The 25,770-nt window shown below is 39.2% G+C and overlaps 1 protein-coding gene across 1 annotated transcript; it reads left to right on the top strand.

Moving 5' to 3' along the window:
- The first annotated feature begins 14,556 nt into the window (after nt 1-14,556).
- Nucleotides 14,557-16,905, top strand: LOC112091182. The gene is made up of 4 exons (XM_024164150.1): nt 14,557-14,799; nt 15,028-15,234; nt 15,571-16,190; nt 16,554-16,905. Exons 1-4 carry the CDS (start codon nt 14,557-14,559, stop codon nt 16,903-16,905), a joined length of 1,422 nt encoding a protein of 473 aa, XP_024019918.1.
- The last annotated feature ends 8,865 nt before the right edge of the window (nt 16,906-25,770 follow it).

The raw sequence follows: 25,770 nt of genomic DNA, 5'->3' as shown, positions 1-25,770 counted from the left end.
TTTTTAGGCATCACTTGTACGGACCAATTTTCAATAATAAAGGCAAAAATATATGAGATCTATAGTAAATATGAGATTAGGTTTAGAAGCACAAACTCTAGAGTACAGGAACCGCAACAACAGGATGAAAACCCACATTCATTCTTGAATGTTTTCGGGTTAAAGAAGAAGAAGAATAAGACAACTCAAACGGAAGCTGTGAGTGGAAGTGGATCTTCATCAACAAGTGGCAGTAGCGGTAGCAGCTTCAACGAGCTTATGGCGTACCTCAGTGAAGGCTTAGTAGTCGGCAGTGCGGCAGAATCGTTTGACTTAGTTCAATGGTGGAGGGCACGGGCATTAACTTGGCCAATCCTAACTCGATTGGCAATGGATATATTTTCGATCCCAGTCTCCACTATTTCATCCGAATAAGCTTTCAGTACGACAGGAAGAATACTTGAGGAACGCCGGAATGCATTGTAAAGGGATATTGTTGAAGCCTTGGTTTGCATTAAGGATTGGGATCGGGCCGATCAACGTCTACAAGATACAATTTCACCGGTAAGCCAAGAATGGATCGATGAATTTAATCGATTAACATTTAATTTTGAAGACGATCCCTCAGCTTCAAATTAAATTGTAAATTTGTAATTTGTAAATATGTATTTACTTTTTACATTGTATTTGTAATTTAATAAACAATGTAAGTTTGTACAATTTGTAATTCGTCACAAAATAATTGCACTCTTTTTTCCTTGCTAAGTTTTTATTTCAATTGGGTTTTTCTTGGTAAGGTTTTTAATGAGGCAATCATGAATTACAAATTTAAAAATTAATAAAGAAATAATTTTTTTATATAGTTCGTGTGTTCATTTCAAATTTAATATATATATAAATATAATATATATATATAAATTGTAACACTAATATATATATAAATAACTTAATATTAAAAAAGAGTTTAAAAAATTCGGGCAATTCGGGCGGGCTCGGGCCGCCGAATACAAGCCCGCGGCCCGTTCAAGGTGAAATTCGGGCTCGGGCGGGCGGCCCCAAAATCTCGGGCGGGTCGGGTTCAGGCTCGGGCAAATCCTCGGGCCTTTCAGGCGGTCGCGGGCGGCCCGTCTAAAGTTCCAGCACTATACACAACTTTGGATTGTTTTCGAATTGACGTCGGCTAAAAGGTGAAGTCAGATGGTTGAGATGCGCTCTCTCCAATATCTTGACAAATTCACACTACAACAAAAAGGGTTATTAACGATGACATTATTAGCGACGACATTTATCATTGCTAAAACTAAAATATTAGCGACAATATGTCGTCGTAAAAAAAAAAAAAACAACAAAATTTTTGAACGACTTGTCGTCGCATTCACTATTTACGACAATATGTCGTTGCAAAAAATTTCATTATTTGTGACGAGATATCATTACTAAAATTTGACAAATTATTCACGATGACATGTCATCACTAATATCCGTTAGCGCCAAAACCAATATGGCGCCAGTTTGTCTATTATTTGCGACGACATATCGTCACAAATATTGATTGTTACAGCTAGCAGTGACGTGGCAAAAAAGGGCAGAAAATTTGGCAGTTTCCCACGAATAGGTTCCAGATATTTCTTTATTTTTTGCGACGACATATTGAAAAGTCGTCGCAAAAAATAGTTCCAGAAAATTCTTTTCAGGACGACTATTTTTGCGACGAAACGTGTCGTCACAAAAAAGGGTTCCAAAAAATTCTATCAAGAATGACTTTTTTTGCGACGACTTATTTAATAATATCATTGTAAATTACAGGGAATTCAAATTTTCTAAAAAAAAGGCGGAAACTTTAGCGGTTTCCTTAAATTTATTTGCGACGACATTTTAACAAAGTCGTCGCAAAAAATGAGCACCGGTATATTCCTCAAGAATATTCTCAAAAATAGTAATGTGGTGAAGAAGAACGACGTCATTTTTATATTAATTGCGATGACTATTTTATATTTTTTGTGATGACATAATGTTGTTGCAAAAAGCCACCTGCATAAACACGATCGCAGAACTCTTTTCTCCAATTTTTTTGGTGACCCTCTCGGTTTTCTCTCTCCTTCTTCATCCAAAACCTCTAAAAACCATCCAGAAACTCTAAAAAAAGCGTACATATATCATTTTGTCTTCAAATCCTTCATTTGTGGAGAAAAATATTCCGAAAAAGTAAAAAAAAAAATGGAGTTTTCACCTCGCCGTCGCTGCCCGTTTTTCCGGCCATCGTCATTAGTTTTTGGCCGTCGTCGCCCTCCCAGCCCTGCTGCCATACCGTTTTTCAACCCCCGGTGTTTGTGGGTTTGAATTTTGTGAGTTAATATTTTGGTATTTTATAAATTGATTTTGGTATTTTGGTTGTGGTTTGTGGTTTTGTTTTGGCTATTGAATTTAGTTTGTGGTTTTGGATTTAGAATTGTGAATTGTAAATTAGAATTGCAATTGAAATTTGTGGTAATTAGATTGAAATTTGTATGGAATTTATTTGATGATGATTAAAAAATAGGCGACCTATGGAAATATTATGAAGTTAAAAATAATGAATTATATATATGATGATTAAAAAATTTAGATGGAAATTTTAAGAAGTTAAAAATAGTGAATTATATATATATGATGATTAAAAAATTTAGATGAAAATTTTAATTAGTATTATATTACTAATTAAAAAAATTAAAAATAAATATTATAAAATAGTTAATAATTTTAAAGACATATTACAAAATGTTATAACGATTGGAAAAGCGACCTCCATGACTATTTCAAAGATCTTGATGGTTCAGAAAATGAGAGTGCAGTTAGGGCCCACCCTCCCAAAAACCTCAAGAATCCAGATCACTCGAGTCGTTACTACGATAGATTCATGTTCGACAAGTTTCAGGTAGTTAGATCTCTTTTATATGCTGTTTTATTATATATATAATACAGGTTAATTTTACTAACGCTGAATGAAATCATAAATAGAAAAAGTCAGGAATAAATAAACTTAATTGTAACAACCAAAAGTGGTCGATTTTTCATGGTTGGCTGTCGTACTCCCAACATCGTGAGAAGAAAGTAAGTATTTGTTAATAATTTATTCAATATAAATATGAATTTGATAATCGATTACACTATATTCATATACATTTAAACTACTATACAGTCTACCACAGGGACTCAACAGCCGATGTCCGTCATCAATAACTGAGGGGACATGCATCGTCAAGGGGATACTTAGGTTAATCCCCAAGCTGAGCAGACTTTTGTAAGTATAATCATAATATTTAATTATATATTTTATTTAAATCACATTATGTATTTAATTATTTTTCTTATAATATTTGTACCATCGATGGAAGGAAAAAGAGAAATGCAGATCCAGACGTATGCAGATCCAGACGTAGTCTGCTACTTCTGGATCATCCGCGGCAGGAGCAGTTAAGGAGGAGGATATTATAAAGCAATTTCTAGGTACCCGTAGAGGACACAAGACTGGAGTGGGTCACACACTCCCACAAAAGGTTTATCAAGGGGATGCGTCTTCATCTGAGCCTCATCTGGCTCACGCTCAGCAATATCTTCTACGATACGTTCGGACCCACAGGTAGAAGAATACTTGCAACAGAGTTACCAACAGAGTTACAATAATAAATTTTATTTTTATTTTTTATTATTTATTAATTATATTGAATATTGGGTTTAAATATATAGTAATATACAACATTAATTATTAAAATGAGAAAAAATAAATAAAAAATTAAAATATTATTTACAATGACAAATGTGGTCGCAAAAAATATGAATCACGTCAGCTAATTCTGCATATTTTGCAATGACTTAATTCGTAAAATGTCGTCGCAAATACTCAATGTCATGCCATCTTAACGATGTAACCAACGAAATAATTACAGCAACTCATTTGCGACGATTGTCATCGCAAAAAATTTTTTTACGACGAATCAATTGCGGTGACAGGTTTGCGACGACAAGTGGTCGCTAAAAATTCAGTTGCGACGACTTTGTGTTTTTGGCAACGACTTTTTATCGTCACTAATAGCCCTTTTTCTTATAGTGTCATGGCTTAAATTAACCTGTGTCTTGAGGGAAAAATAATTACAAAATGTGACGATCCTTAACTTCTAGTCATTGATACTACGTACGTATTTATGCCTTAACGTCAACTACTTAGAGCTATAAATATTTAGCTACTTTTTTTTTCCTTTTTCTTTTCCACGTAAACATAACCTTAAATTATATTTTGCATCATAACATCATGAGTACATAAAAGTACTTTATGACTTGAGGATGCTAAGCATAGCTTCATAGTCCCATAGTCTTTACTTACATCACATAACCTATTACATAACTTTTACTTTTCATTATATAACTTAGCCATATCCATAAATATCGTTTACTTTAAACATTTTGCAGTGTTTACAAATTGCGTCTCGATCTCATTACCCACTTGCCCACATGACATTGCTTCATCTTTTTCCACACGCCCAGCAAATAGGTTTAAGGAGTCGGTGTCTTACCCGTAGTTCTTACAACACGAACAAACCTAATGAGCTTTCGCTCAGCAAATAACAGTAGGCCATGATAAATGCAAACAAAAATGCACACCCATATATGCATTCATTTCATACCTCTTAACACGCTTCTTAAACATTCAAAGTGTTCATCATATTATGCTTTCTTTTCTTTCATATTATGCTCTCTTTTCTTTCGTTTCATACTTCTTGACATCTTTCATTTTTGTGTCGTTCATTTTTCATAGCTTTTACTTGTTATGGGCCCCATCCCATTGTACGGTTACAAGCATAACTAGTGAGGAGTGAGATCAATAATTGAAACACAATTTGATCCGAATTCATGGTTTCGTAAATGTTATTTTCTTAAAATGTGTATGTTGTTTCTAAAATCCTGAAAGAGATCTACGATTTCATGCTCGGTATCCGGATTGAAACATCACCTATATCATCAATGTGTACCAAACCCGTGCACTTTTTTTTTTTTAACCTTAAATCACATTTTGGATCTGTTTCGAAAATCAATCCGAAAGTGATGTCTAGGGTCGTTTTTGAGAAAAAAACGTTATTTCACAAAGGTTGTTCAGAACGAAATTTCCTTCAACTTTTTGTGGTCACTTTTTGAAACTAAGCTTTTATCTTGGTTTTCTAGCCCAAAACAGAGCCGGATTAAATTTTCGGGTCAAAAGCCTAGTTTTCAGTTTTGGTCTGAAACTGAGAATTTTCATCATTTTAGGTTTTCTATACATCTCCGATCATCGAATGGACTTACTGTTCACATCTTAATCCTCATATTCTTTATTTATTCATCATCGTACTGTCATCATTTCATATATGACAGTAATTTTAATCTTTTCATCTTACTGTCATCATTTCATATATGACAATAATTTTAATCTTTTCATCTTACTATCATCATTTCATATTATGACACAAAAACTATTAAATCATGCCATTAGATCACAACATTGAGTATCAAAAATATCTTTAAGGGTATGGTTGGTAGGAAGAAGGGAGAGATGGAGGGAAAGAGAGGGGTGAAGAGAGAGGGTGAATTGAATATCTTGTTTGGTAAGCAAGAGGAGAGATAGAGGGAGAGATTCTCCCTGTGGGCCACCATTTTAGATTCTTCTATTGATGGAAGGATCCAACCAATCCACTTAAAATTAAAAAAAAAAAAACCTTTTTTACCATTCAAAAATAATTATTAACAAATAATAAAATTGACAATATAATAATTAAACAAAAAACTATAATGTCTTTTCAACTTCTCATTTTTCCTATCAAATAACATAAATGATTATTATAATAATCTCCATCCTTCACATTCTTTATTTCTCCAACCCCTCTCCATTATTCCTCCTCTCATCCCTCCTAACAAACGAAGCTTATGTTACTGGTTAGTAAAATGATACAAGTCGGTAACTTCTAGTATCTAGCTCCGGTAGTTGTTGATTGGTACCTGCATCATGATACTTGTGAGCATTATCGACGAGTATCCATCATGATTTCGGTCGTAATCGCAGTTATTTGCTGTAGTGCCGGTTGGCCAGCTGTTATCCACCGGTAAACACTGTGATATCAGTTAATAACCACTGGTATCCATTGAATTTTCTTACTAGATGCTCAAAGAAGCACAAAAAAACCATTGCATTCTTGTCCAACGATATTATGGCCAAAAAGTAGTTCTCAAAGAATGCTTTTGAGATTCTATAGCGATAAGGCGGGACTGAAATGGGCCACCCAATCAACATCCCGAGCTCTTAGAGCTTTATGTTTCACGCGTTCATGTTCGTTAAAGAACAATCATGATGAGGGTCTCAAAATGAAAAATGGTCCACGACCTTAATGTTTGTCCCTTGTGAATGTATAAATTTATACCAATAAATTTTGTTCATCTTTCTTTTCATATTTTTCGTTAAAAAATTTCAATATTTCCATGTGCCGTACATGCTCATGATATCTAATCAGAATATTTATTAGTAAAAAACACAAAGAATAAGTGCCACTTTAAAAACAAAATACATGAGCTTGCATATTATTGTATAACTGGCACCACCTTCATTTCTTTTGATGAGGTAGATTCTTTTAGTAATCATCAAGAATTAAAACTTTCAATATCAAGCTTAATTAGTTGCTTTTGATCGGGTGGAGTTATTATTTCTATAGTGAATAAGGAATTAGATTCTTATCTTAGCATATTACTCAATTCCATGAGTGGTCTTCCTCTGCTTTTGCTTGTATCAAGTCATTATTTTGATGTTAAGAAGCTTTGGTAAAGTTTGGGATGGAACAACCAAAATAGAAGAAAATCTGAGATGAACACTCTCAGGTGGTTGTTGGATTCAACTTTCCAAACCTCAGATAGCTGCAAAATGTCCATACTCAAGTCTGACAACAAATAAGCTACTGAGTAGCACTTAAATCTGCCCTAGCTCAAATCGATAATTCAGCCTTCTTGGAAGACAAAGAAACGACAGCAAAGTTACTCAACACAAACTATCCGATGGTAATGGGGTGGGGTGGGGCGGAGAATGATTTACTATTTCCATCCCCACCTTTCAAAACCATACCCATCCTCAATTAAGGAGAGGCTGGGGGAGGGAGGGGGAGCATGTTTCTTATACCCGCCTTATTCCCCTCAACTGTAATTAAGCATTTTAAAATTATTGTAACTTAAAGTAAAAATGGGTAGAAATTCAATAAAAATTTAGACCGAAATCAATAATTTCTCAATAAAAACTAAATTTTAAACATATGAAAAAAATAGTTATAGGGCCAAAAAAAGGTCTTATTAAAAGTAATAATTAACACATAAGCCAAAAAATTGTTAAAAACATCATTGCTATTCCTAATAGCTTTATTCTTCATCGCAAAAGATTAACAATTACCCTTTTTTTTCAAATAAAGAACTTCATTTAGTAGTTATCTCTTCTTTAGTTACTTCTTTTTCACAATTGACCTTTTTCAATTAACATAGTTACATTTTCTTTTTTTTTTTTAGTAAAAAATTGATATAAAAAATTCTAATATATGTATGTCTATTTAAATAAAATTTTTTATATATAACATATGTATATCGGGGCGGAGGTGGTGGGAGTGCTTTTTTCTTTCCCATTTTGCTAAGATTTGGGGATAAGATTTTGTCTCCATTCTTATCTGCATCTCTAATTATTATTCTCCATTCTCGCTTTATTCGGTGCGAATCCTTACGTGGTGCCATCCTACATAGAATATTGTCATCCTAAAACGACAGCAACAACAAAAGAGAAACAAGATAAAACGCAAAGCCTTAATTCTTGAAGGACGATTGACCAAACTAAAGGAAAAGAACGCGCTGCATCAGTTTGGTTCCATTTCAAAATGTCAAAAATATGATAATAGCTAATACTTTGTTAAGCTTCAATCTAGTCCACTATATATAGTACGAACTATACAACTTCGTGGTGGTTCAAAACTGAGAACAAATAACTTAGCACTATACTGTTAGGAAAGTTAACACTTTGCATATAGTTATCTTTATTAGGAGTTTTCATTTATTTGTATTTATTTTTATCTTAAAAAATGCTATAACTCATACGATTTGTATTTTGTATTTATGTAGAGTTTATATTTAATGCTACTTAATTACTAATGAATCTTCTTTTTTTTAATCCATGAAAAAAAAGCACATTATCGATCTTCTCTTCTTGTTTTTATTTTATTTTTTAATTTTAATATATACTACACAAGAGACATGCTCTGAAGTACCATTTGTCTGGCATCTTCATTAGAAGGTAATATTTCTACCTATATTATATGTTGTTAACTCTAAACTTCACAACACAAAAATCTGCTTAGTTATAAGTCATATACCGATTGCGTACAAATACAAATGACGGTCCTGTAAATTTGTTTCATCGAAAATAACTATTCAAGACGCAGGCATCAGGTTTTCGAAAGGAAATATAGGCTGGAGTAATTCATTGCTAATTACATTGTAAAGTCACATATGAAAAATAATGGCTACTGTATTAAATGCACTAGAGGTTGATTTGTACTGGAGACTGCACAAAACTTTGGTTGTTAGGCACAAAGCCAAAGTCACATCATGTATATGTAATGTAAATAAAAATCTATCGTCAATGAACTTGTCCTTAATCCTTGCACATTGTCTATAACTTTTTATATTTGTCGCTACTGGTGCACATATTATAAAATTGATGGATGCTCTTTTTATTTATTCAGTAAAAGATATTGATGGATGTTCAGTAAAAGATATTGTGAGTTTGCACATGGCAAGGTCACTGGATGGATAACAACATATTGGTGAGCAACTATCAGTCGCAAAACGAAGAAACGAAGAATATAAATAATGCACCCACCTACCCCAGCTATAGTCTTTGTCGAACAGCTGTTCACAGTGTTAAACCTGCCTCGAAGTATTTATTCTCAAGCGAAAAAGGGAAAAATGTTTATGAGATAAATTCTTGTAGAGCGAATTGGTATATATCATTTGAGAACAATGCATATTTACTTATTAGAACTGAGAAATGAGAGTCAATTCTGTGTTTTTTTATTTTTTTTATCCTAAAATTAATGTAGTGTGATTAGTAGTCGCCGGACAAATTTGATATTGAAGAATAAAATGGCAACCTGCTCTGTTAAGATCATTAGACACTCTAATTTGGATATTGTGCAGGCAGATGGAGGTGTCGGGGCCATCGCCCGTCGGTGCAGTCGAATAAGCACTCGCTCCGAGTCCGCTGTGACTTGTGCTCAGTATAATAGCTATAGTCATCACCGACAGCGTTAAATAGAGATCCCTCATTATATTGGCTTCCACGGTTTCCTACTTTCCTCACTCTTACCACTCTATTTCTGCGTTAGTTTCGTCACTGCCGGCCTTTAAATATTAATTGGTAGTACTAGAAAAGTTCTTTTTTTTTTTTTTTTTTTTTTTTTTTTTTGCAATAATTGATGTTCAACCAATTAAATTATATCATATTACTTCACAATAAGCACAAAAAATTTAGTTAAAAAGTAATTTATTTTTTATATGACGTGACATGATATAATTAATTAGATATTAATCAGATATTTAATGGACTAATACTATAACTTATAATTAGAGAAATTAAAACCAATAACAATATTCATGCAGTTTTTACAAGTTTCTGTTTCACACCTCAAACCAACAAAGCAAATCCTAAAAGAAATCCCATGTTCTCTCCAGGGTTTTATCTCTTGTCCCTTGAAATTTTATGGGAAAATGACTGTCGAGGTTGTTAATGAAGCTGCAGGGAGAGATTTTGATTATGAAGAGGAGATGAAGAAGGAAGTGAACGAAACTGTTGAAGATGTCACTACTACAATTTGACCAATTTGCGACGAAATTATTTGTGACGACATGTGTCGTCACAAATATTTACTTATTTGCGACGAAATATCGTCGCTAATTGTTGGTGTAAAATTAACTACGCAAGTGCACGTGCCGAATAAGTAATAAAGTGAATGAGTAGAGTATCGTTCATACGGAAAAAGTTATCAATATTTTTCCTAAAAAGATCCAGAAGACGCATTATAAACAAATTTAATGGTTTGATTCAACTACAAAGACTAAAAAAATTACAGAAAACATAAGTAAATAAATACACACTCAGTTATTAAAGGTGAAAATCAATCTATGTGAAGGACTGGGACTCAATTTCCCCTTCACTGCGACCTGGGCTATTTATGCTACGACTTTTACTACAACAATGCTGTCAGTTAACTTGAAACACGAATTTAACACAGGAATCTCCCAATCTACTTATGATTTCGCCTATTTACTCACATTTCAACATATTCCTATGAGAAATCTAAACAAAGAGGTTAAGTTAAGCATAGGTTTCAATTGGGCTATGTGAGACAAGTGTATATATATTCCTATACTAGTCGCAAATAAACTATATTTCTTTGTGAAATTTAGCTAACAACACATTGTTCAATATTGGTCTAATTCCAATCAACTTTCCAGCAAATCGAACTCACAATATTTTATTTAAGATGGACAGTCAGTAAACAAAAAATGAATGATAACTGTTGTGTGGGAAAATATGGGTGACATATGGAACAGCGACAGTGTGACACATGGCCCTACTTTTCCTCAAAAGGCGACAACCCTCGACGCTTGAAGCTCGCTTCCCCTCTACGCTGCAAAGAAGGCCTGACTTAGGGCATTGACGTGGCCTACCGTCGACCAGTCGTGCCGTCGATCTTATGGCAACAAAATTCCTATGACTAGAAAGGGTCGACTGCCAGGAAGGACATGAGGTCTACGCAGCGCAGACGACAAGAGAAATACTCTTCAGAAAGGAGCCTGACATCACAAGTTGCGTCTAGGGATGAGAGATGTCTACAGTACAGGCATTAATTGCAAACCCCTAAACCGCCCTACAGTGGGCAGTGAAGGATTACAGGAATCAACAGAGCTGTAATGGAAGACCAATTGGCTGAGTGAATAGTTTAAAAGGTGATTAGTGAGCTACGGTCAGGGCCTAGAAAAGTAGGCCACTCGAGTACTTCTACCTACAAAGGAGAACCGCCCATGAAGGAACCTTGAGCTATAAAAGGGGCAAAGCCCCATACACGAAAGAGACATATTGGCTTATTTAGTATTCAATCAGAGGAAGAAGAACCATACATGTAAATTGTAAGAGTCCAAAGAAGAAATACAATACACAAGTGGATGTAGCTCTTCATTAATAGAGTGAACGACTATAAATTTCGTGTGTCCTCTCATTCAAGTATTATTCTCATACTTCCAAAAATACAACAAACACTTCATAGCATAATTTCAAATATAAAGTTAATTTTCAACCGGTAACCCAACGGGATACCAGTGGGTAACTCAGCGTATTTCTGTTGACGAAAATTAGCCATCAACAATTGACGACTCCATTGGGGACCGAACCCAAAATCTCTGGTTTATATGTTTGACCGCCAACAACAACATAGTCAGCAAACATGCCTCCAAGAAGAAGAATTGAGGCCATCAACCAAGGTAGCCAGATGGATGAAGCTGCCATACCTCCGGCAAACGACAGGATGGAAGAAGACCCACCTCCAGTTAGGAATGGAGTCCCACCCCTAGACGAGCCGCGACCGGACCCTGTGCAGATGCAGGCCTAGCTCACTACTCTGACCGACCTAGTGCGGGGACTGATGACTGTCGTTGAGGGCTTGGATAGAAGAAACTCGATGTCACCTCTAGAAGACGCCCCGAGACCGCTAGAAGCTGCCATGGCTGGAAACCAGAACCCCGGTGACCGCCAAGATATCCCAGAAGGAGTCGGCGACAGTGAAAATCTTAGAGGAGATCCCAGGCCTCGACCTTCCCAATCCTCCGGCAATCACGGGCTCATGAGAGCCAAATAGCCAGAGGCCTAGGAAACCCCGAACGCCACCTCAAAACCCAGGTAGAAACCTTCCAGGAGATGCGGGGTCGGTGCAAGTGGGCAGACGGGCAAGGGGAGGACCCAACGCACAAAGGGCAGAAGCGTCGAGAGGAGTTGGCTCGCAATCTCTACGGAGGAGGCACTAGCCATTATGGAGCGCATGGCCAGCCTAGAGCAAAAGCTCACGGGCGATGTTGCCGGCCTAAAGAAAAATATAGGACGAGTGGCCGAGGTGGTGAACGTCGAAATCATACCTAGCCAGACGCACGACCACCCATTTACCGCTGAAATTATGGCCCCACCTCTCCCCGATAAATACAGGTCTTCGTTGATCCCACCGTATGACGGAAGAGGGGATCCCGACGATCACCTAGAAATGTACACAGGGCACATGCTCTTGCATGGATATGCCGAGGAGATCATGTGCCGAGCCTTCTGAAACCATCTAATGGACTCTGCCCAGAGATGGTTTCGAACGCTAAAACCAAACTCTATCTCAAGCTGGGATGAGTTGAAGGAAGCATTTTCCCTCCAGTTTATGGGAGTGAAAAAATATGTCCCTCTAATGTAGAATTTGACAACAATATACCAGAAGCCAAACGAGTCATTAAAAGAGTGGCTCGCAAGGTATGGGGAAGCTGTCGCCGCGACGACGGACATAACCGACAGGGAGGCCTTGATGGGGGCGTTATGTAGGATGAAGAAGATTACTCCCTTCACGAGGGAGCTGAACCGGAAGCCCCCGTCCAGTTACAAAGAATTCCTTGAACGAGCGTAAGGGTACATCAATGCCGAGGAAGCGGATGCGAACAACCCTGAGCACAGGTCTAACAAAAACAAAGGGACTGAGCAAGGGTCGATTGCAAGAAAGTAGGACAGAAAGAAATGACGAGGCGGTGGAAGTGGGGACAAGCATCCTGCTTCGACGCCGAACGCTCCAGAAGCTAAGAAGCTGAGGCAAGAGGAGAACCGCAAGCCTTGGCCGTTTCAAAGGTACGATTCCTACAATGAATTAACAGTAGGAGTCGAGGAAGTGTTTAATTAGGTAGGCCGCGGGAACTTGCTGCACCGCCCAGAGCCGATGAGGTTAAATCCAGCCGAAGGAACTAGAAAAAATATTGCAGGTTCCATGGCGACGTCGGCCACCACACCAATGATTGCGCTGATCTTAAAGATGAGATCGAAAGGGTAATCCGTGAGGGAAGGCTGCAGGAGTTCAAGGCCGAGTGAAGACCAAGAAACGAGGGCCACGGCGGCCAAAATGACGTTCGACGCCGAGAGGAGAATCAACGACTAGAGGACCGAGAACCAGTCGGCGTCATACAGACCATCCTCGGTGGTCCGTATATTGGAGGAGACTCGAGGAGATCTTAAAAAGACTACGCCCATGAAGCCATAGGGGTTTACCAGGAAAGGTTTTGGAGTATCTCCGCCGAGAAAGTAACAAGGTCCAGCAGCGCTGACATGGCGTTTAATGAGGACGACGCCAATGAGATTCACTTCCCCCACAACGACGCCTTGGTGGTAGAAGCTGTAATTGGAAATCACACTGTATGCCGAATCCTAGTGGACAATGGGAGCTCAGTAGACCTTCTATACTCTGACTGCCTGGAAAAGATGGGGATCCCAAAGGAACAATTAGAGAGAACCTCTAGGCCGTTGTACGGTTTCACTGGGGACTCCATCATCCCTCGGGGGACAATCCAGTTGCCTATAACTGCAGGGGAGAAACCTTGACAAGCCACTATAATGGCTAATTTTGTGGTAATAAAGGGAGGCTCCCAATACACTGCCATCATTGGGAGGCCAACCCTTCAGGTGCTGAGGACAATAACCTCCATCTACCACCAGAAGGTCAAATTCCCTACCCCAAACGGTGTAGGTGAAATAAAGAGCAACCCGTACGAGGCTAGGGTTGCATATTCTGATGCCTTGCGCAGATATGACCAGCCGGGGAGGCAGGAGGCCAGAATGGTATGTCAAGGCGCCATTGAGGACATAGACCCCAGGGTCCAAGACGAGGTCACACGGTCTCAACCCGTCGAGCAGTTGGTGGAGATCCAAGTCGACGAGGACGAGCCAACCAGAGTGCTGAAAGTAGGCTCAGACTTAACCCCATCACTTAGGGTGGAAGTCGAGGGCTTCCTCAAAAAGAACCTGGATGTCTTCACCTGGAATCATGCTGATATGGAAGGGATCGACTCAGAAGTCATGCCATTCTCTAAATATCGACCCCTTATATCTCCCCCAAATGCCAAAAGTGCCGACCAATGAACCCGAAGAGGTATGAGGCATTGAAAGAAGAGGTTGATAAGTTAATCAAAAATGGTTTCATTAGAGAGGCCCATTACCCACGATGGGTCTCAAACCCCGTTTTGGTGGTCAAGCCTAACGGAACATGGAGAATATGCGTCGACTTCAGTGATCTCAACAAAGCCTACCCGAAAGATGGTTTCTCGCTTCCTCGAATAGACCAAATGGTCGATGCCACAGCGGGGCATGAAATGCTGAGTTTTATGGATGCCTACTCTGGATACAATTAGATCCCCATGCATCCGACCGATGAGGAGCACACATCCTTCATAACCGATAGGGGCCTCTACTGCTACAAGGTAATGCCTTTTGGCTTGAAAAATGCAAGGGCTACATATGAAAGGCTCGTGAATAAAATGTTTGCTCTACTGCTCAGCAAATCAATGGAAGTTTACGTCGACGATATGCTTGTAAAAAGTGCCAAGGCCACCCAGAATGTCGACCATTTGGGGGAAATATTTGGCGTGTTGAGAAGATACCACATGAAATTAAACCCCCTAAAGTGCGCCTTTGGAGTTGGATTAGGAAAATTCCTTGGTTTCATGGTCAGTAATCAGGGGATAGAGGCTAATCCTGAAAAGATAAAAGCCTTGTAGGATATGAGATCTCCAACTAAACCAAAAAAGGTGCAAAGGTTGACAGGGTGTGTCGCCGCTCTGAACAGATTTATATTAAAGGCAACAGATAAGTGCGTTCCCTTCTTCGATGCTTTAAAAGGAAGTAAGCGTTTTGAATGGACACCATAATATGATGAAGCCTTCCAAAAATTAAAGGAGCACCTGGGCAGGCCCCCGATCCTGTCAAAACCCACCCCCGATGAGGAGTTGAGCCTATACTTCTCCGTGTCACAACACGCCGTGAGCTCCGTACTAATAAGAGAGGAAGAAAGGGTCCAGCTACCGGTCTACTATGTAAGCAAAAGACTCATCGACGCCGAGTCAAGATACACCGAAATGGAACAACTGGCGTTCGTCCTGATGGTAGCCTCAAGGAAGCTTCGATATTACTTTCAATCCCACACAATACGGGTTCTTACAAACCACCTGTTAAGACAGGCGTTACAAAAACCCAAAACTTCTGGCCGACTTCTCAAATGGTCGATGGAGTTAAGCTAGTTTGACAAGGGGCAGGCGCTAGCTGATTTCCTGGCCGAGTTCTCTCATAGACCAACTCCCCCCACACACGAAGAAGTCAAGATGACGAAGTGGAAGCTCTACGTGGATGGAGCGTCAAGCGAAAATGGGTTAGGAGCCGGCGTCCTGTTGATCAGCCTGGAAGGCCACAAGATTACTTCGGCGGTATGATTTAAATTCAAGGTGTCGAATAATGAAGCAGAGTATGAGGCGCTGATTGCAGGGCTGCGATTGGAAAATCACTTGAAAAATGAGAGGCTCAGCATCTTCAGCGACTCTCAACTGGTCGTGGGACAAGTAAATGAGGAATACCAAGTGCGCGACGAAAAAATAGGTGCGTACTTAAGAAAGGTAAAGGAAGAACTCGTCAAGTTCAAAGGCTATGAAATACTTCAAATACCACGAGCTGAGAACACCAACGCCGACGCCCTGGCGAAGCTAGCATCTTCAAGGGATTCTGAAAAACTAGGGATCGTTCCTATCGAAGAACTTGAGCAGCCGACCATTGAGGAAAAAATTGAGGCCTTAGCCATCCACACGGACGAGAATTGGATGATGTCGCTTATCCAATATCTAACGGATGCAAAGCTGCAGAATGATAAAGACGAGGCCAGACGAATTAGGTATAGAGCCACCAGGTACCTATTGTACGATGGTTTGCTTTACCGACGAGCCTATTCAATGCCTTTACAGCAGTGCCTAAATGATAGTGAAGCCCAGGAGGTCCTCCGGGAAATCCATGAAGGAGTATGTGGAAATTACACTAGGGGGCATTCTTTAGCTTTTAAGGTTTTAAGGCAGGGGTATTATTGGCCTACGCTTAAAAAAGACGCATTCCAATACGCTCGATGCTGCGATAAGTGCCAAAAATATGCCACAATTCCTAGAGCACCCCCAGAAAATGTTACCCCCATTCTCAGTCCATGGCCCTTTGCCAAATGAGGGATCGACCTGATCTGGCCCTTGCACCTCGCACCGGGTGGCTATAAGTTCGCCATCGTCGCAATAGTCTGCTACACTAAATAGGCAGAGGCAAAGGCTCTAACTACGACCACTGAAGTAGTTTGCACTAACTTCATGTGGAACAACATCGTGTGTAGATTTGGGGTCCCACACTCGATAGTATCTGACAATGGGAAATAATTCGATAATGCCTCAACACACAGGTTCTGCGATAGCTTAGGCATTCGAAAGGACTTCTCAGCGCCAATACATCCACAGTCCAATGGTCAAGTCGAGGCTGTCAACAAAATATTTAAGTATACCCTAAAGAAAAAGCTCAACGATTTAAAGGGGAGATGGGCCGAAGAACTTCCAAAGGTCCTGTGGGCATATAGAACGACAAGCCGAACCACCACGGGTGAAACACCCTTCTCCATGGCGTATGGCGTCGAGGCAGTACTCCCCGTGGAAATTGAGACACCAACTGTAAGAACTGTTGTCTACAATGATGACGGTAATACAGAAGCCATGAATGGAGAACTCGACCTGCTAGAAGAAAAAAGGCTCGACTCCTAACTACGCCTCGCCGCCTATCAGCAAAGGACAGCACGGTATTACAATAAGAAAGTTAGACAACGAAGGTTCATCCTAGGACACCTAGTATTGAAGAGGGTGACACATAGTATGAAACCCAAAAATACTGGTCCTTTGGGCTCAACTTGGGAATGACTCTACCGTATAAGGGAAGTGTTGCGTCCTGGCACCTACATTTTGGAAAACCTCACCGGCAAGCAAATTCGACACCTGTGGAATGTGAAATAGCTAAGGCTGTACTACCAATAGTGTATGTAACTCTTACACATCTCAATTATATTTTTGGCAATTTAAATAAATTGATGTGTTTGTAGAAATATTGTTAAAAAATGAGAAAGAAATTTACCCCTTAATAACATGTCCGCTTAAAAAACTAAGGTATATTAAACAAACATGGGGGGCAGTAAGGGGTCTACGGATCACTAAAGAATGACGACCCCAAGGGGTAAAGTTAACGTCGTCTCCTCCAAGGAGGAGAGGCGAACACTTACCAAATTTTAAGGAATTTACTAAGACGACGACCCCAAGGGGTAAAGTTAACGTCGTCTCCTCCAAGGAGGAGAGGCAAACACCTAGCAAATTTTAATGAATTTACTAAGACGACAACCCCAAGGGGTAAAGTTAGCGTCGTCTCCTCCAAGGAGGAGAGGCGAACACTTAGCAAATTTTAAGGAATTTACTAAGACGACGACCCCAAGGGGTAAAAATGAATTGCTCCTCTAAGGAGAGCGATGAACAATCATGAAATCTACTATCTTCAAAAACAAATAAAATAAAAGGAAATTCCAATATTATATAAAATGTATATAATAAACATATAGCAGTCTACAAAAAAAAAAGAAGAAAAAGAGAAGCCCTAAGCCTCGCCGCCAGCCACCGAGTCATCACCATCGCTAGGTAGGGAAGAGTTGCCGCCGTCAGTAGGAGGAGGAGGAATATAAAGGAAGCTCAAATCCCACTCGAGATGCTCTTGTTTAATCAGATCGACAATCTGTTGTCCAGCAGACTGAAAGTCCTTGGTGCGAATGTCAATGAGCTCCAGGGAAGCCTTAAACTCCTCAATAATCTCTGTGAGCTTGGCATCGAACATTGTTGAGGCCTCGACATTGGCTTCCTTCTTCCCCTCAGCCTTTCCCTCGGCAAAGCACTTCTTCATGGCCCTAGTAGCTGTGGCCGATTTCTTCTTAGAAATTTCCGCCCGTTTTGTAAGCTCTTCGACCGTAGTCTTCAAACTGGCCAACTCATTTTAAAGGCTCGACACCTTGGCTAGTTCCCCTTCCAAACTCGCTAGCTTGGCCACGGCCACATCCCTCTCCTCGACGGCAAACGAGCACTTTTCCTTGGCATCATCAGGAAGAGATGTAAGCTTGGCTTCCAGACTGTCCATCTCTTTACCACGTTCCTTAACCTTGACTAGATCAATAAGGTTGAGAAGGGCAAGAACTAGGCCCTGAGAAATTGGAAGTTAGAAAATAAAGATGCGAAGGACAAATCTAAAAATGAAAAAAGCACGGTCGAAGCTTACATGAATTTGGAAGGAAATCTGCTTGCGCTGACGATCCACCAGAGAAGAATTAGCAGCGGAGATCCAGTACAGCTCAAGAAATGATTCATACAAGGCCTGGAAGACGAGGGAGAAACGGGGAGGAAGCTTCAGCATGGCCCCAATCTCGGCGTCAAAAATGTCCGGAACTTGGAAGTTGGAATCCATGATTTTGTCCCCGGAATAAGCACGCGATCCCTAGGCGCCGAAGGAATATCAGCAACGTCAGGGATTGGAACTACCGGCGTCCAAGTCTCGGTCATTGGCACCCTCTCTTTGCGCCCTCTTTTGGGCGAGTCTGGTCGTACAATGGATGGGTCCTCTTGATGGGTGGGTTTTGGGGCCATTGTTCTGGTGGTAAAAAAGACAAAGAGCTAAGTCAAAATCCTAAGTCGAGAGGAAGGAGTAAATGATGACCATTCTAAATGATTGCCCAATTACCACTGGCGCCTCTCAACATAACATCGACCATTCATATAAAAATGGTAGCGGCGAATGTTCATAACAACCGAGGTTCATCAGAACCCAAGAGTCAGAGACTATAATCAGCCAGAAATCAGAAAAACTATCCTACGTGGGTCAAACAAAGCGCATGGTAAAGTCTCTATCCTCTACATTTCACATATTAACACGCGTATGGTTCAATAGGAAAGCCAGTAAAATCGTCAAAGTAAAACAAAATGAGCAATCGTTAAGCTTACCAGTAAGTCAGAATCTGGGCAAAGTCTAGAAATTGAGATAGCTTCACGAGGCACCGAGAAGAGCAAGGATTGCAAGTCGGGATCTACAAGAAAGAATTCAGGCAGAGTAATGGCAGTTTAAGAAGTTTGGGAAAAAATGACTTCGGTTTGAGGAGTATTTAAGGGAAAACACGCCCTCGACCCGTAATCGTCAGATAAAGTTCATAAAATCCAACAGCAGGGGCATTTTGCCCAAATCTGACGGCAGCAAACAAAGGCGGGAAGGTGAAGGGGCACGATCCAAGGGCTCGTATTCACCTTTTCAAAATAAAGCCTTACGTCAACCTGGTGAAATGACTGACGTGACGGTTACGTTCCTCGAGGAAACCCAAAGCGTCAAGACCATCATTACGAAGGAAGGCTCAGAATTAAGTTCCCACACTCGAGGCACAGAAAAACACCCGAACCTAGCTCGAGGCTGTCTAAAGGAAATCCTCGACCTTGGGGGCAGCTGTTGTGTGGGAAAATATGGGTGACATGTGGAACAGCGACAGCGTGACACGTGGCCCTAATTTTCCTCAAAAGGTGACAACCCTCGACGCTTGAAGCTTGCTTCCCCTCTACGCTGTAAAGAAGGCATGACTTAGGGCATGGACCTGGCCTACCATCGACCAGTCGTGCCGTCGATCTAATGGCAACAAAATTCCTATGATTGGAAAGGGTCGACTGCCAAGAAGGACATGAGGTCTAGGGATGACAAGGGGAATACTTTTCTGAAAGGAGCCTGACATCATAAGTTGTGTCTAGGGACGGGAGATGTCTGCATTACATGCATTAATTACAAACCCTTAAACCACCCTACGGTGGGCAGTGAAGGATTACAGGAATCAATAGAGCCGTAATGGACGACCAATTGGCTGAGTGAACAATTTAAAAGGTGATTAGTGGGCTACGGTCTGGGCCTAGAAAGGTAGGCCACTCGAGTACTTCTACCTACAAAGGAGAACTGCCTACGAAGGAACCTTGAGCTATAAAAGGGGCAAAGCCCCATACATGAAAGAGAGATATTGGCTTCTTTAGTATTCAATCAGAGGAAGAAGAACCATACATGTAAATTGAAAGAAGAAGAAATACAATACACAAGTGGATGTAGCTCTTCATTAATAGAGTGAACCACTATAAATTTCGTGTGTCCTCTCATTCAAGTATTATTCTCATGCTTCTAAAAATACAACAAACACTTCATAGCATAATTTCAAATATACAGTTAATTTTCAGCCGGTAACCCAACGGGATACCAGTGGGTAAGTCGGCGTATTTCTGTTGACAAAAATTAGCCGTCAACAATAACGATTATATTGAACAAACTAGATCAACATTAATGTAGCAAAAGTGAGCATACACAACGTTAATTACAAGTCCGGGTACTTTATCATCCTAGCCAAGTTAATTATGCTCATACTTGTTCTGTTAATTTGAACAAAATGAATAGCCATGATTTAAATACAGAGGAAGAGGAAAGATAAACCAAAATGAGGAGAACAACAGTAAAGACAAGATGAAGCTTGGTGGTCTCCTCTCGTGGCTTCACTCCTTGAGATTTCTAGCTCCAAATTCGTCTCCTCCGTACTTGTCTTCATTTCTTTCTTTCTCTCTGGTTTCCTTTTTGCTCCCTGCTGTCTGTTTCTTACTTGGGTCCTCTTTCTATTTTCTCCTCTCGCTTGCCCCCCTTCGTTCCTACGGTGCCCCTTATTTTTTTTGTTAAGAATTCAGATGCATTCCTCTTTAGGGCAACCAAGGATGCTAAGGTGGCTCATACTCAGAGGTTGCGTCAAGCTGACTCAGCACCAAATCTATCTTCTGTGCTTTTTGTCCTAATTCTCATGCAAAGTTATACACTGATGTCATCCACTAACTGCATGTTGTCATTTTTTTGCTTTAGCAAGTTTTGCAACATTTATCCTCACAAAACCTACAAAATAGAAACAACACCTTTTGGACACACATCAACAGTTTTCTTCAAAATTACCACAAAAGCCACACATAAATGAATCTCAGCCGAGTGCACCACATGAACCAAAAGTTGAGCAAATAAAGCAGAAAATTAACAACTAAACCTTTGGATGAGCAAACTATAAGCCCAGAGATGCCTAAAATAACTCTAAATTCTTAGAGTTATCGCACCCCCAAACTTAAAGTATTGCTTGTCCTCGAGCAATGACACTACAAAAACAACACAAAAACAAATGACACTAAGAGAATTCCTTTTTCAGTCAACCATGTGGGTTCAAGGTGTGTGGTTAAGTTTCTCAGAGGCTTTCTTTTCTTTTCTTCTATTTTTTTTTTATTTTCTTTTACACGCTTAAGCTTTACACCAACTCTCTTTGAATTATAAGATCGACCTATTTCCCCTTTCAAGTCAAATGCTCTTCCCTAGTATGTGTGTGTGTAAGCGCATCAATAATGCTTCCTCCTCGATCATCCACTTCAAACTAGACCATGATCATCAAGCCTAGAAGTGTCTCCATATGTTGACCTATTGACTCCTTCTCCACTAATGAAAAATCAACATATGGAATCAGACTTAAGACTCAACTTCTTCTCAGTTTGACACCTAATTCCCCATTCTTCTGATTTTTATTCTTATTCTTTTTTTTTTGTTTAACTTCTTTGTAATGCCACAATTTCCTTTTTACGCGAATGCCAACATTTGTGATGACAACACCCGGTTACTCAACAAGGATGCAATTCAAAGTGCTTTGCATACTCTTATCTCAGTTTATCGTTTGACGCAAAAGTGAACATGGGGCTCATGCTCACTCCTGGTTACTAAGCACCAAGACAGCAGAGTAATATATATATATATATATATATTTAAACAAACTAAACAGAATGGTGTCATTAATTAGATCTTTCTCTCAGTCGTCCTCCTCATACTAGGCTTCCCAGAATTTTGTCTCAAAGGAGTCTCTAGGTCAATTCTAGAAACCTAAGCTCTCACAGCAATATAGCCATCAATAAGCTCTCGGGAAGTAACACTATGAATGTTGTGAAAAGTGTTGCAAAAAGAATTGTATTCAAAAGTCAGGTTCTATAGGTTTTCACATACATCCAATTCAAGTTAGTTTATCACAAAAGCATGCCTTAACTTAGCCTACCTCATCATTAAAGACCCACACACCCTTCACACCACAAAAATTGACAAAAAAGGCTCTCCTTAAAAACAAAACAGCACAAAACACGAAAACAAGAAAATAACCAATCTAAATAAAACGACCCGGCCTTAACACAAATAGGAAATACACCCCCCAAACTTGAAATCAACAGTGTCCCCACTGTTGTCGGCTCATAGCCAAAACATAAACATATTTTACTTAAAACAGTAAAAATTTACAAGGAAAAGACACAAAACCAAAATGGAAGTGGGTTAAGTGTTGGTTGCCAAATCGAATTCGGACGCGGTTGAGATACTCTATAGATTATATTAATTTATGTACGAATAAATTAATCTCATTAATTCATTTATTAAGAACTCAATTAGGAAAAATACCTGGAGGCCGACTCGGTTGATAACTGGAGTTCTTTGACCTCAAACAATCCTTGCTCCAAAGCTTTGTGTTTAGAAAACCATTGTCTTCCACGTCAATTGCTAGAATCCACAGAGACGTGTGTGTGGGCACACATGAGACAAAACGGGTTACAATAAACACTCGAATTTCCACAAACACCAACGCATGCACGATGTGGAATTTTTGGAGAAAATTTTTTTCCTTTCTTTTCGCTATTGAGAATTTCGGCCACCTAACTCTTAGGGTTGGAAAAAATTGTTTCAAAAAATTGTTATCACAATTTTCTATCATTCTCATATTTAAAGAGTAGAAGTCAAATTTCAAAAAGGAATCAAATCTCTATCTCTAAGATAAAGCTTGTTAATTATCTCCTATTTGAATTTGGAACAAAATCTCCTCTTATCCTTTTTTCTTATGGCCGGCTAACCCTAGGGGATTTTATCCCTGTGTAGGCGCCAATATCAGATAGGAAAGGAAGAGAAAAATCATCATTTATCCTGTAGTCCAATTTTGACTCAAATTCAAATTCCAATTTAAGTCAAACTTAAATTAATTTGAATTCTAAATTGAACAACTTATCAAATAATTTTAAATGGATAAATCTAGATGTGTTCAAATTCAAATTTAAATAATCACATTATTTAAATAATAATTAATTCTCAATTAATTATTTTTAAGCGTTTAATTTTAGAATTTCGTAATTCTAAAATTTCCATTTTACCCTTTGTGTCTGGCAGAATTACTAGGACGACATGGGGACTAATGGACCTATAATCCCGAGCTCCAATAAAATTAATAATCAATTAAACACTTTAATTAATTAATTAATTCTATTAATTCTAATAGTTACTCCACTATAAACTTGGAATTGCACTCTCGAAATTATAGATACGAATTACTTCTAAACTATGAAGTGTCCATTTGATATAGTCATTGCATATAGATCAATCCTCCATAAATAATTCATAATTAGAGCAAGGTAAAATCTGTTAACCTCTCTAATTACTTCTTTATCCTTGAGTATCATTGATTCTGTAATGGACAGTGATTCATAAAACACATTCATGAATCAGAGCTCCTACTGGTCCAAGTACCGAATCAACCCTCAAGAGAATTATTTATCTACTTCTTTCTTAAGAAGGAATGGATTCCATCTCGTGTAATAACATTCCCGACTACCTACTTCATCATATCTCCATAATACAAGGAATAGGATTCAGGTTCTCAGAATCCGTACCGAGTAAATCAAAAGACACAAATCCATAAATAGGAGTTTGTTAAGAACTCAGGATTAAGATCATTCTATATATGACCATCGGTAGACTCAATTAGAATTTCTATACTTAACGAAAATTATTAGAAATTCATATTGTGTCTGTGTCCTTGTTCCACATAATCTCATTATGCGAAATACACTCATTCAATATCTCACCATATTAACAGTGTGGATAACACCGTTCCATTCTAAATGGGAATGACATGTATTAATAATGTTTTAATTAAAGATTCCGAACTTTAATTAAATTCATTATGAACATTGCTTTTTGATTATTATCCTTAAACATTATCCTCTCATATATAACACTTATATACAATGTTTAAGGTTACATAAATAATCATGGAATTTTCATTGATATTCATAAAATATTCATAAATATATGCACATAAAATAATGAATAAACTCTTTTATTAAATAAATAATAAATATCCTATTACATCTCATGCTTCTAGGACACCATTCCCAACATTAAGCTTAAAGAAACTTCCCTAAGGAGTCAAAGGGTAGCAGTTATCCTCTCCACTTCTAATTGGCAGCGCTTCTAATAGTGGATGGCTCCGGTGCTTTGACCTTTCCCTTGTTCTTGCCGGTGCACGGGGCAGCAACCTCAGCTTCTTGAGGCTCGTGGGTAATAGAACTTGAAGGGGCTGCCTCATTTACGGCCTCATCTGTAACTTCAGTTGCATCCATGGAGGGTTCACAAAGATGATGTGGGAATTCTGGAAACGAGTGAAATCTATTGGAATTAGTACGATAATGCTTTTGTTGGGCCAAATCCCTTTCTTGGTCGTATTGCTAGAAATCCCTTATCATCTGAAAGGATTCATATTGCATAACCTCAATTTGTGATACTCGCTGCTCTAAGCGAGTGAAACTGGCTGCGAGATCCACCAAGGGTTAAGTAGACATGGTGGGGTGGGGAGCCTCCGATGCAGGAACAGCAACATCCTCCTCTACAGGTTGACTGTCCGCTTGAATTATCTGAGTAATGGTTGCACTAGTGATTGGGCTGTGGGGCTTAAATTTTATTTCATTAGGGGCAACCATAACCCCTTGCTCGATGTATAACTTGGTAATGAGTGATGGGAACCAAAGACCCCTCGGGGATGACTTGCACAAATCGCAATTTGCTCTCGAATTAGGGCTCCAATGTTTATGCCCCTTCCCTCGACAATGGTGAACAATAAGATTGCCCTGTCCTTGGCAACCGTTTGATTATGGGAAGAGGACATAATATAAGATTTAAGGAAATGATACCATATTTTGGGACCGGGCTTTAAAAATGACCAAGGGAATGTCATTGCACCCCGATCAGATCGGGTCAAACTTGCTCCATCTTCACAAAGAATTGCCAGAAGCTCATCGAGCTATTCATCGTTAAGGTTTTCAGTAAAGTCAGCATGATCGTACTTGATGTGTTGCTGATTGTACAGTCTATTTGTGGTATTTCCATTAATAGCAACTCGTTTTTCTCTAACATACACAAAATCAGGCTCATTAGCATCAAAGTTGGCATAGAACTCCCTAACTAGAGGCACCACTACTGCTGGAGGATGTTGATAAAAGGCTTGCCATTTGTTCCCTGTAATCATGGAATATATATTTTCAGATAGCCCAATGTGTGGTTCCTTTAGTAAAGGAATCCCTTTTCTGAGCTAAGAGCTCATTGGCAGGTGATTTGAGCGTAGCGTTCCTCAGAAAAATTAGAAACAAACTTTGCTATGCTCTCCTCAGCGTTGGGTTCTTGCCAACGCTGCTCATTCTCAATCTATTATT

This window comes from Morus notabilis, unplaced genomic scaffold (assembly GCF_000414095.1).
Source record: "Morus notabilis unplaced genomic scaffold, ASM41409v2 Scaffold97, whole genome shotgun sequence".
NCBI lineage: Eukaryota > Viridiplantae > Streptophyta > Magnoliopsida > Rosales > Moraceae > Morus > Morus notabilis.
This window is presented reverse-complemented; position numbering and strand designations above follow the sequence as displayed.

Excerpts from the sequence above, each read along its gene's own strand:
- LOC112091182 (XM_024164150.1), top strand. The coding sequence starts at position 14,557 with ATGCCTTTTGGCTTGAAAAATGCAAGGGCTACATATGAAAGGCTCGTG. Across the intron at positions 14,800-15,027 it reads GAAAATTCCTTGGTTTCATG|GAGCACCTGGGCAGGCCCCC; the intron begins GTCAGTAATCAG and ends CAAAAATTAAAG. Across the intron at positions 16,191-16,553 it reads TTTAAGGTTTTAAGGCAGGG|GTTCTGCGATAGCTTAGGCA; the intron begins GTATTATTGGCC and ends CTCAACACACAG.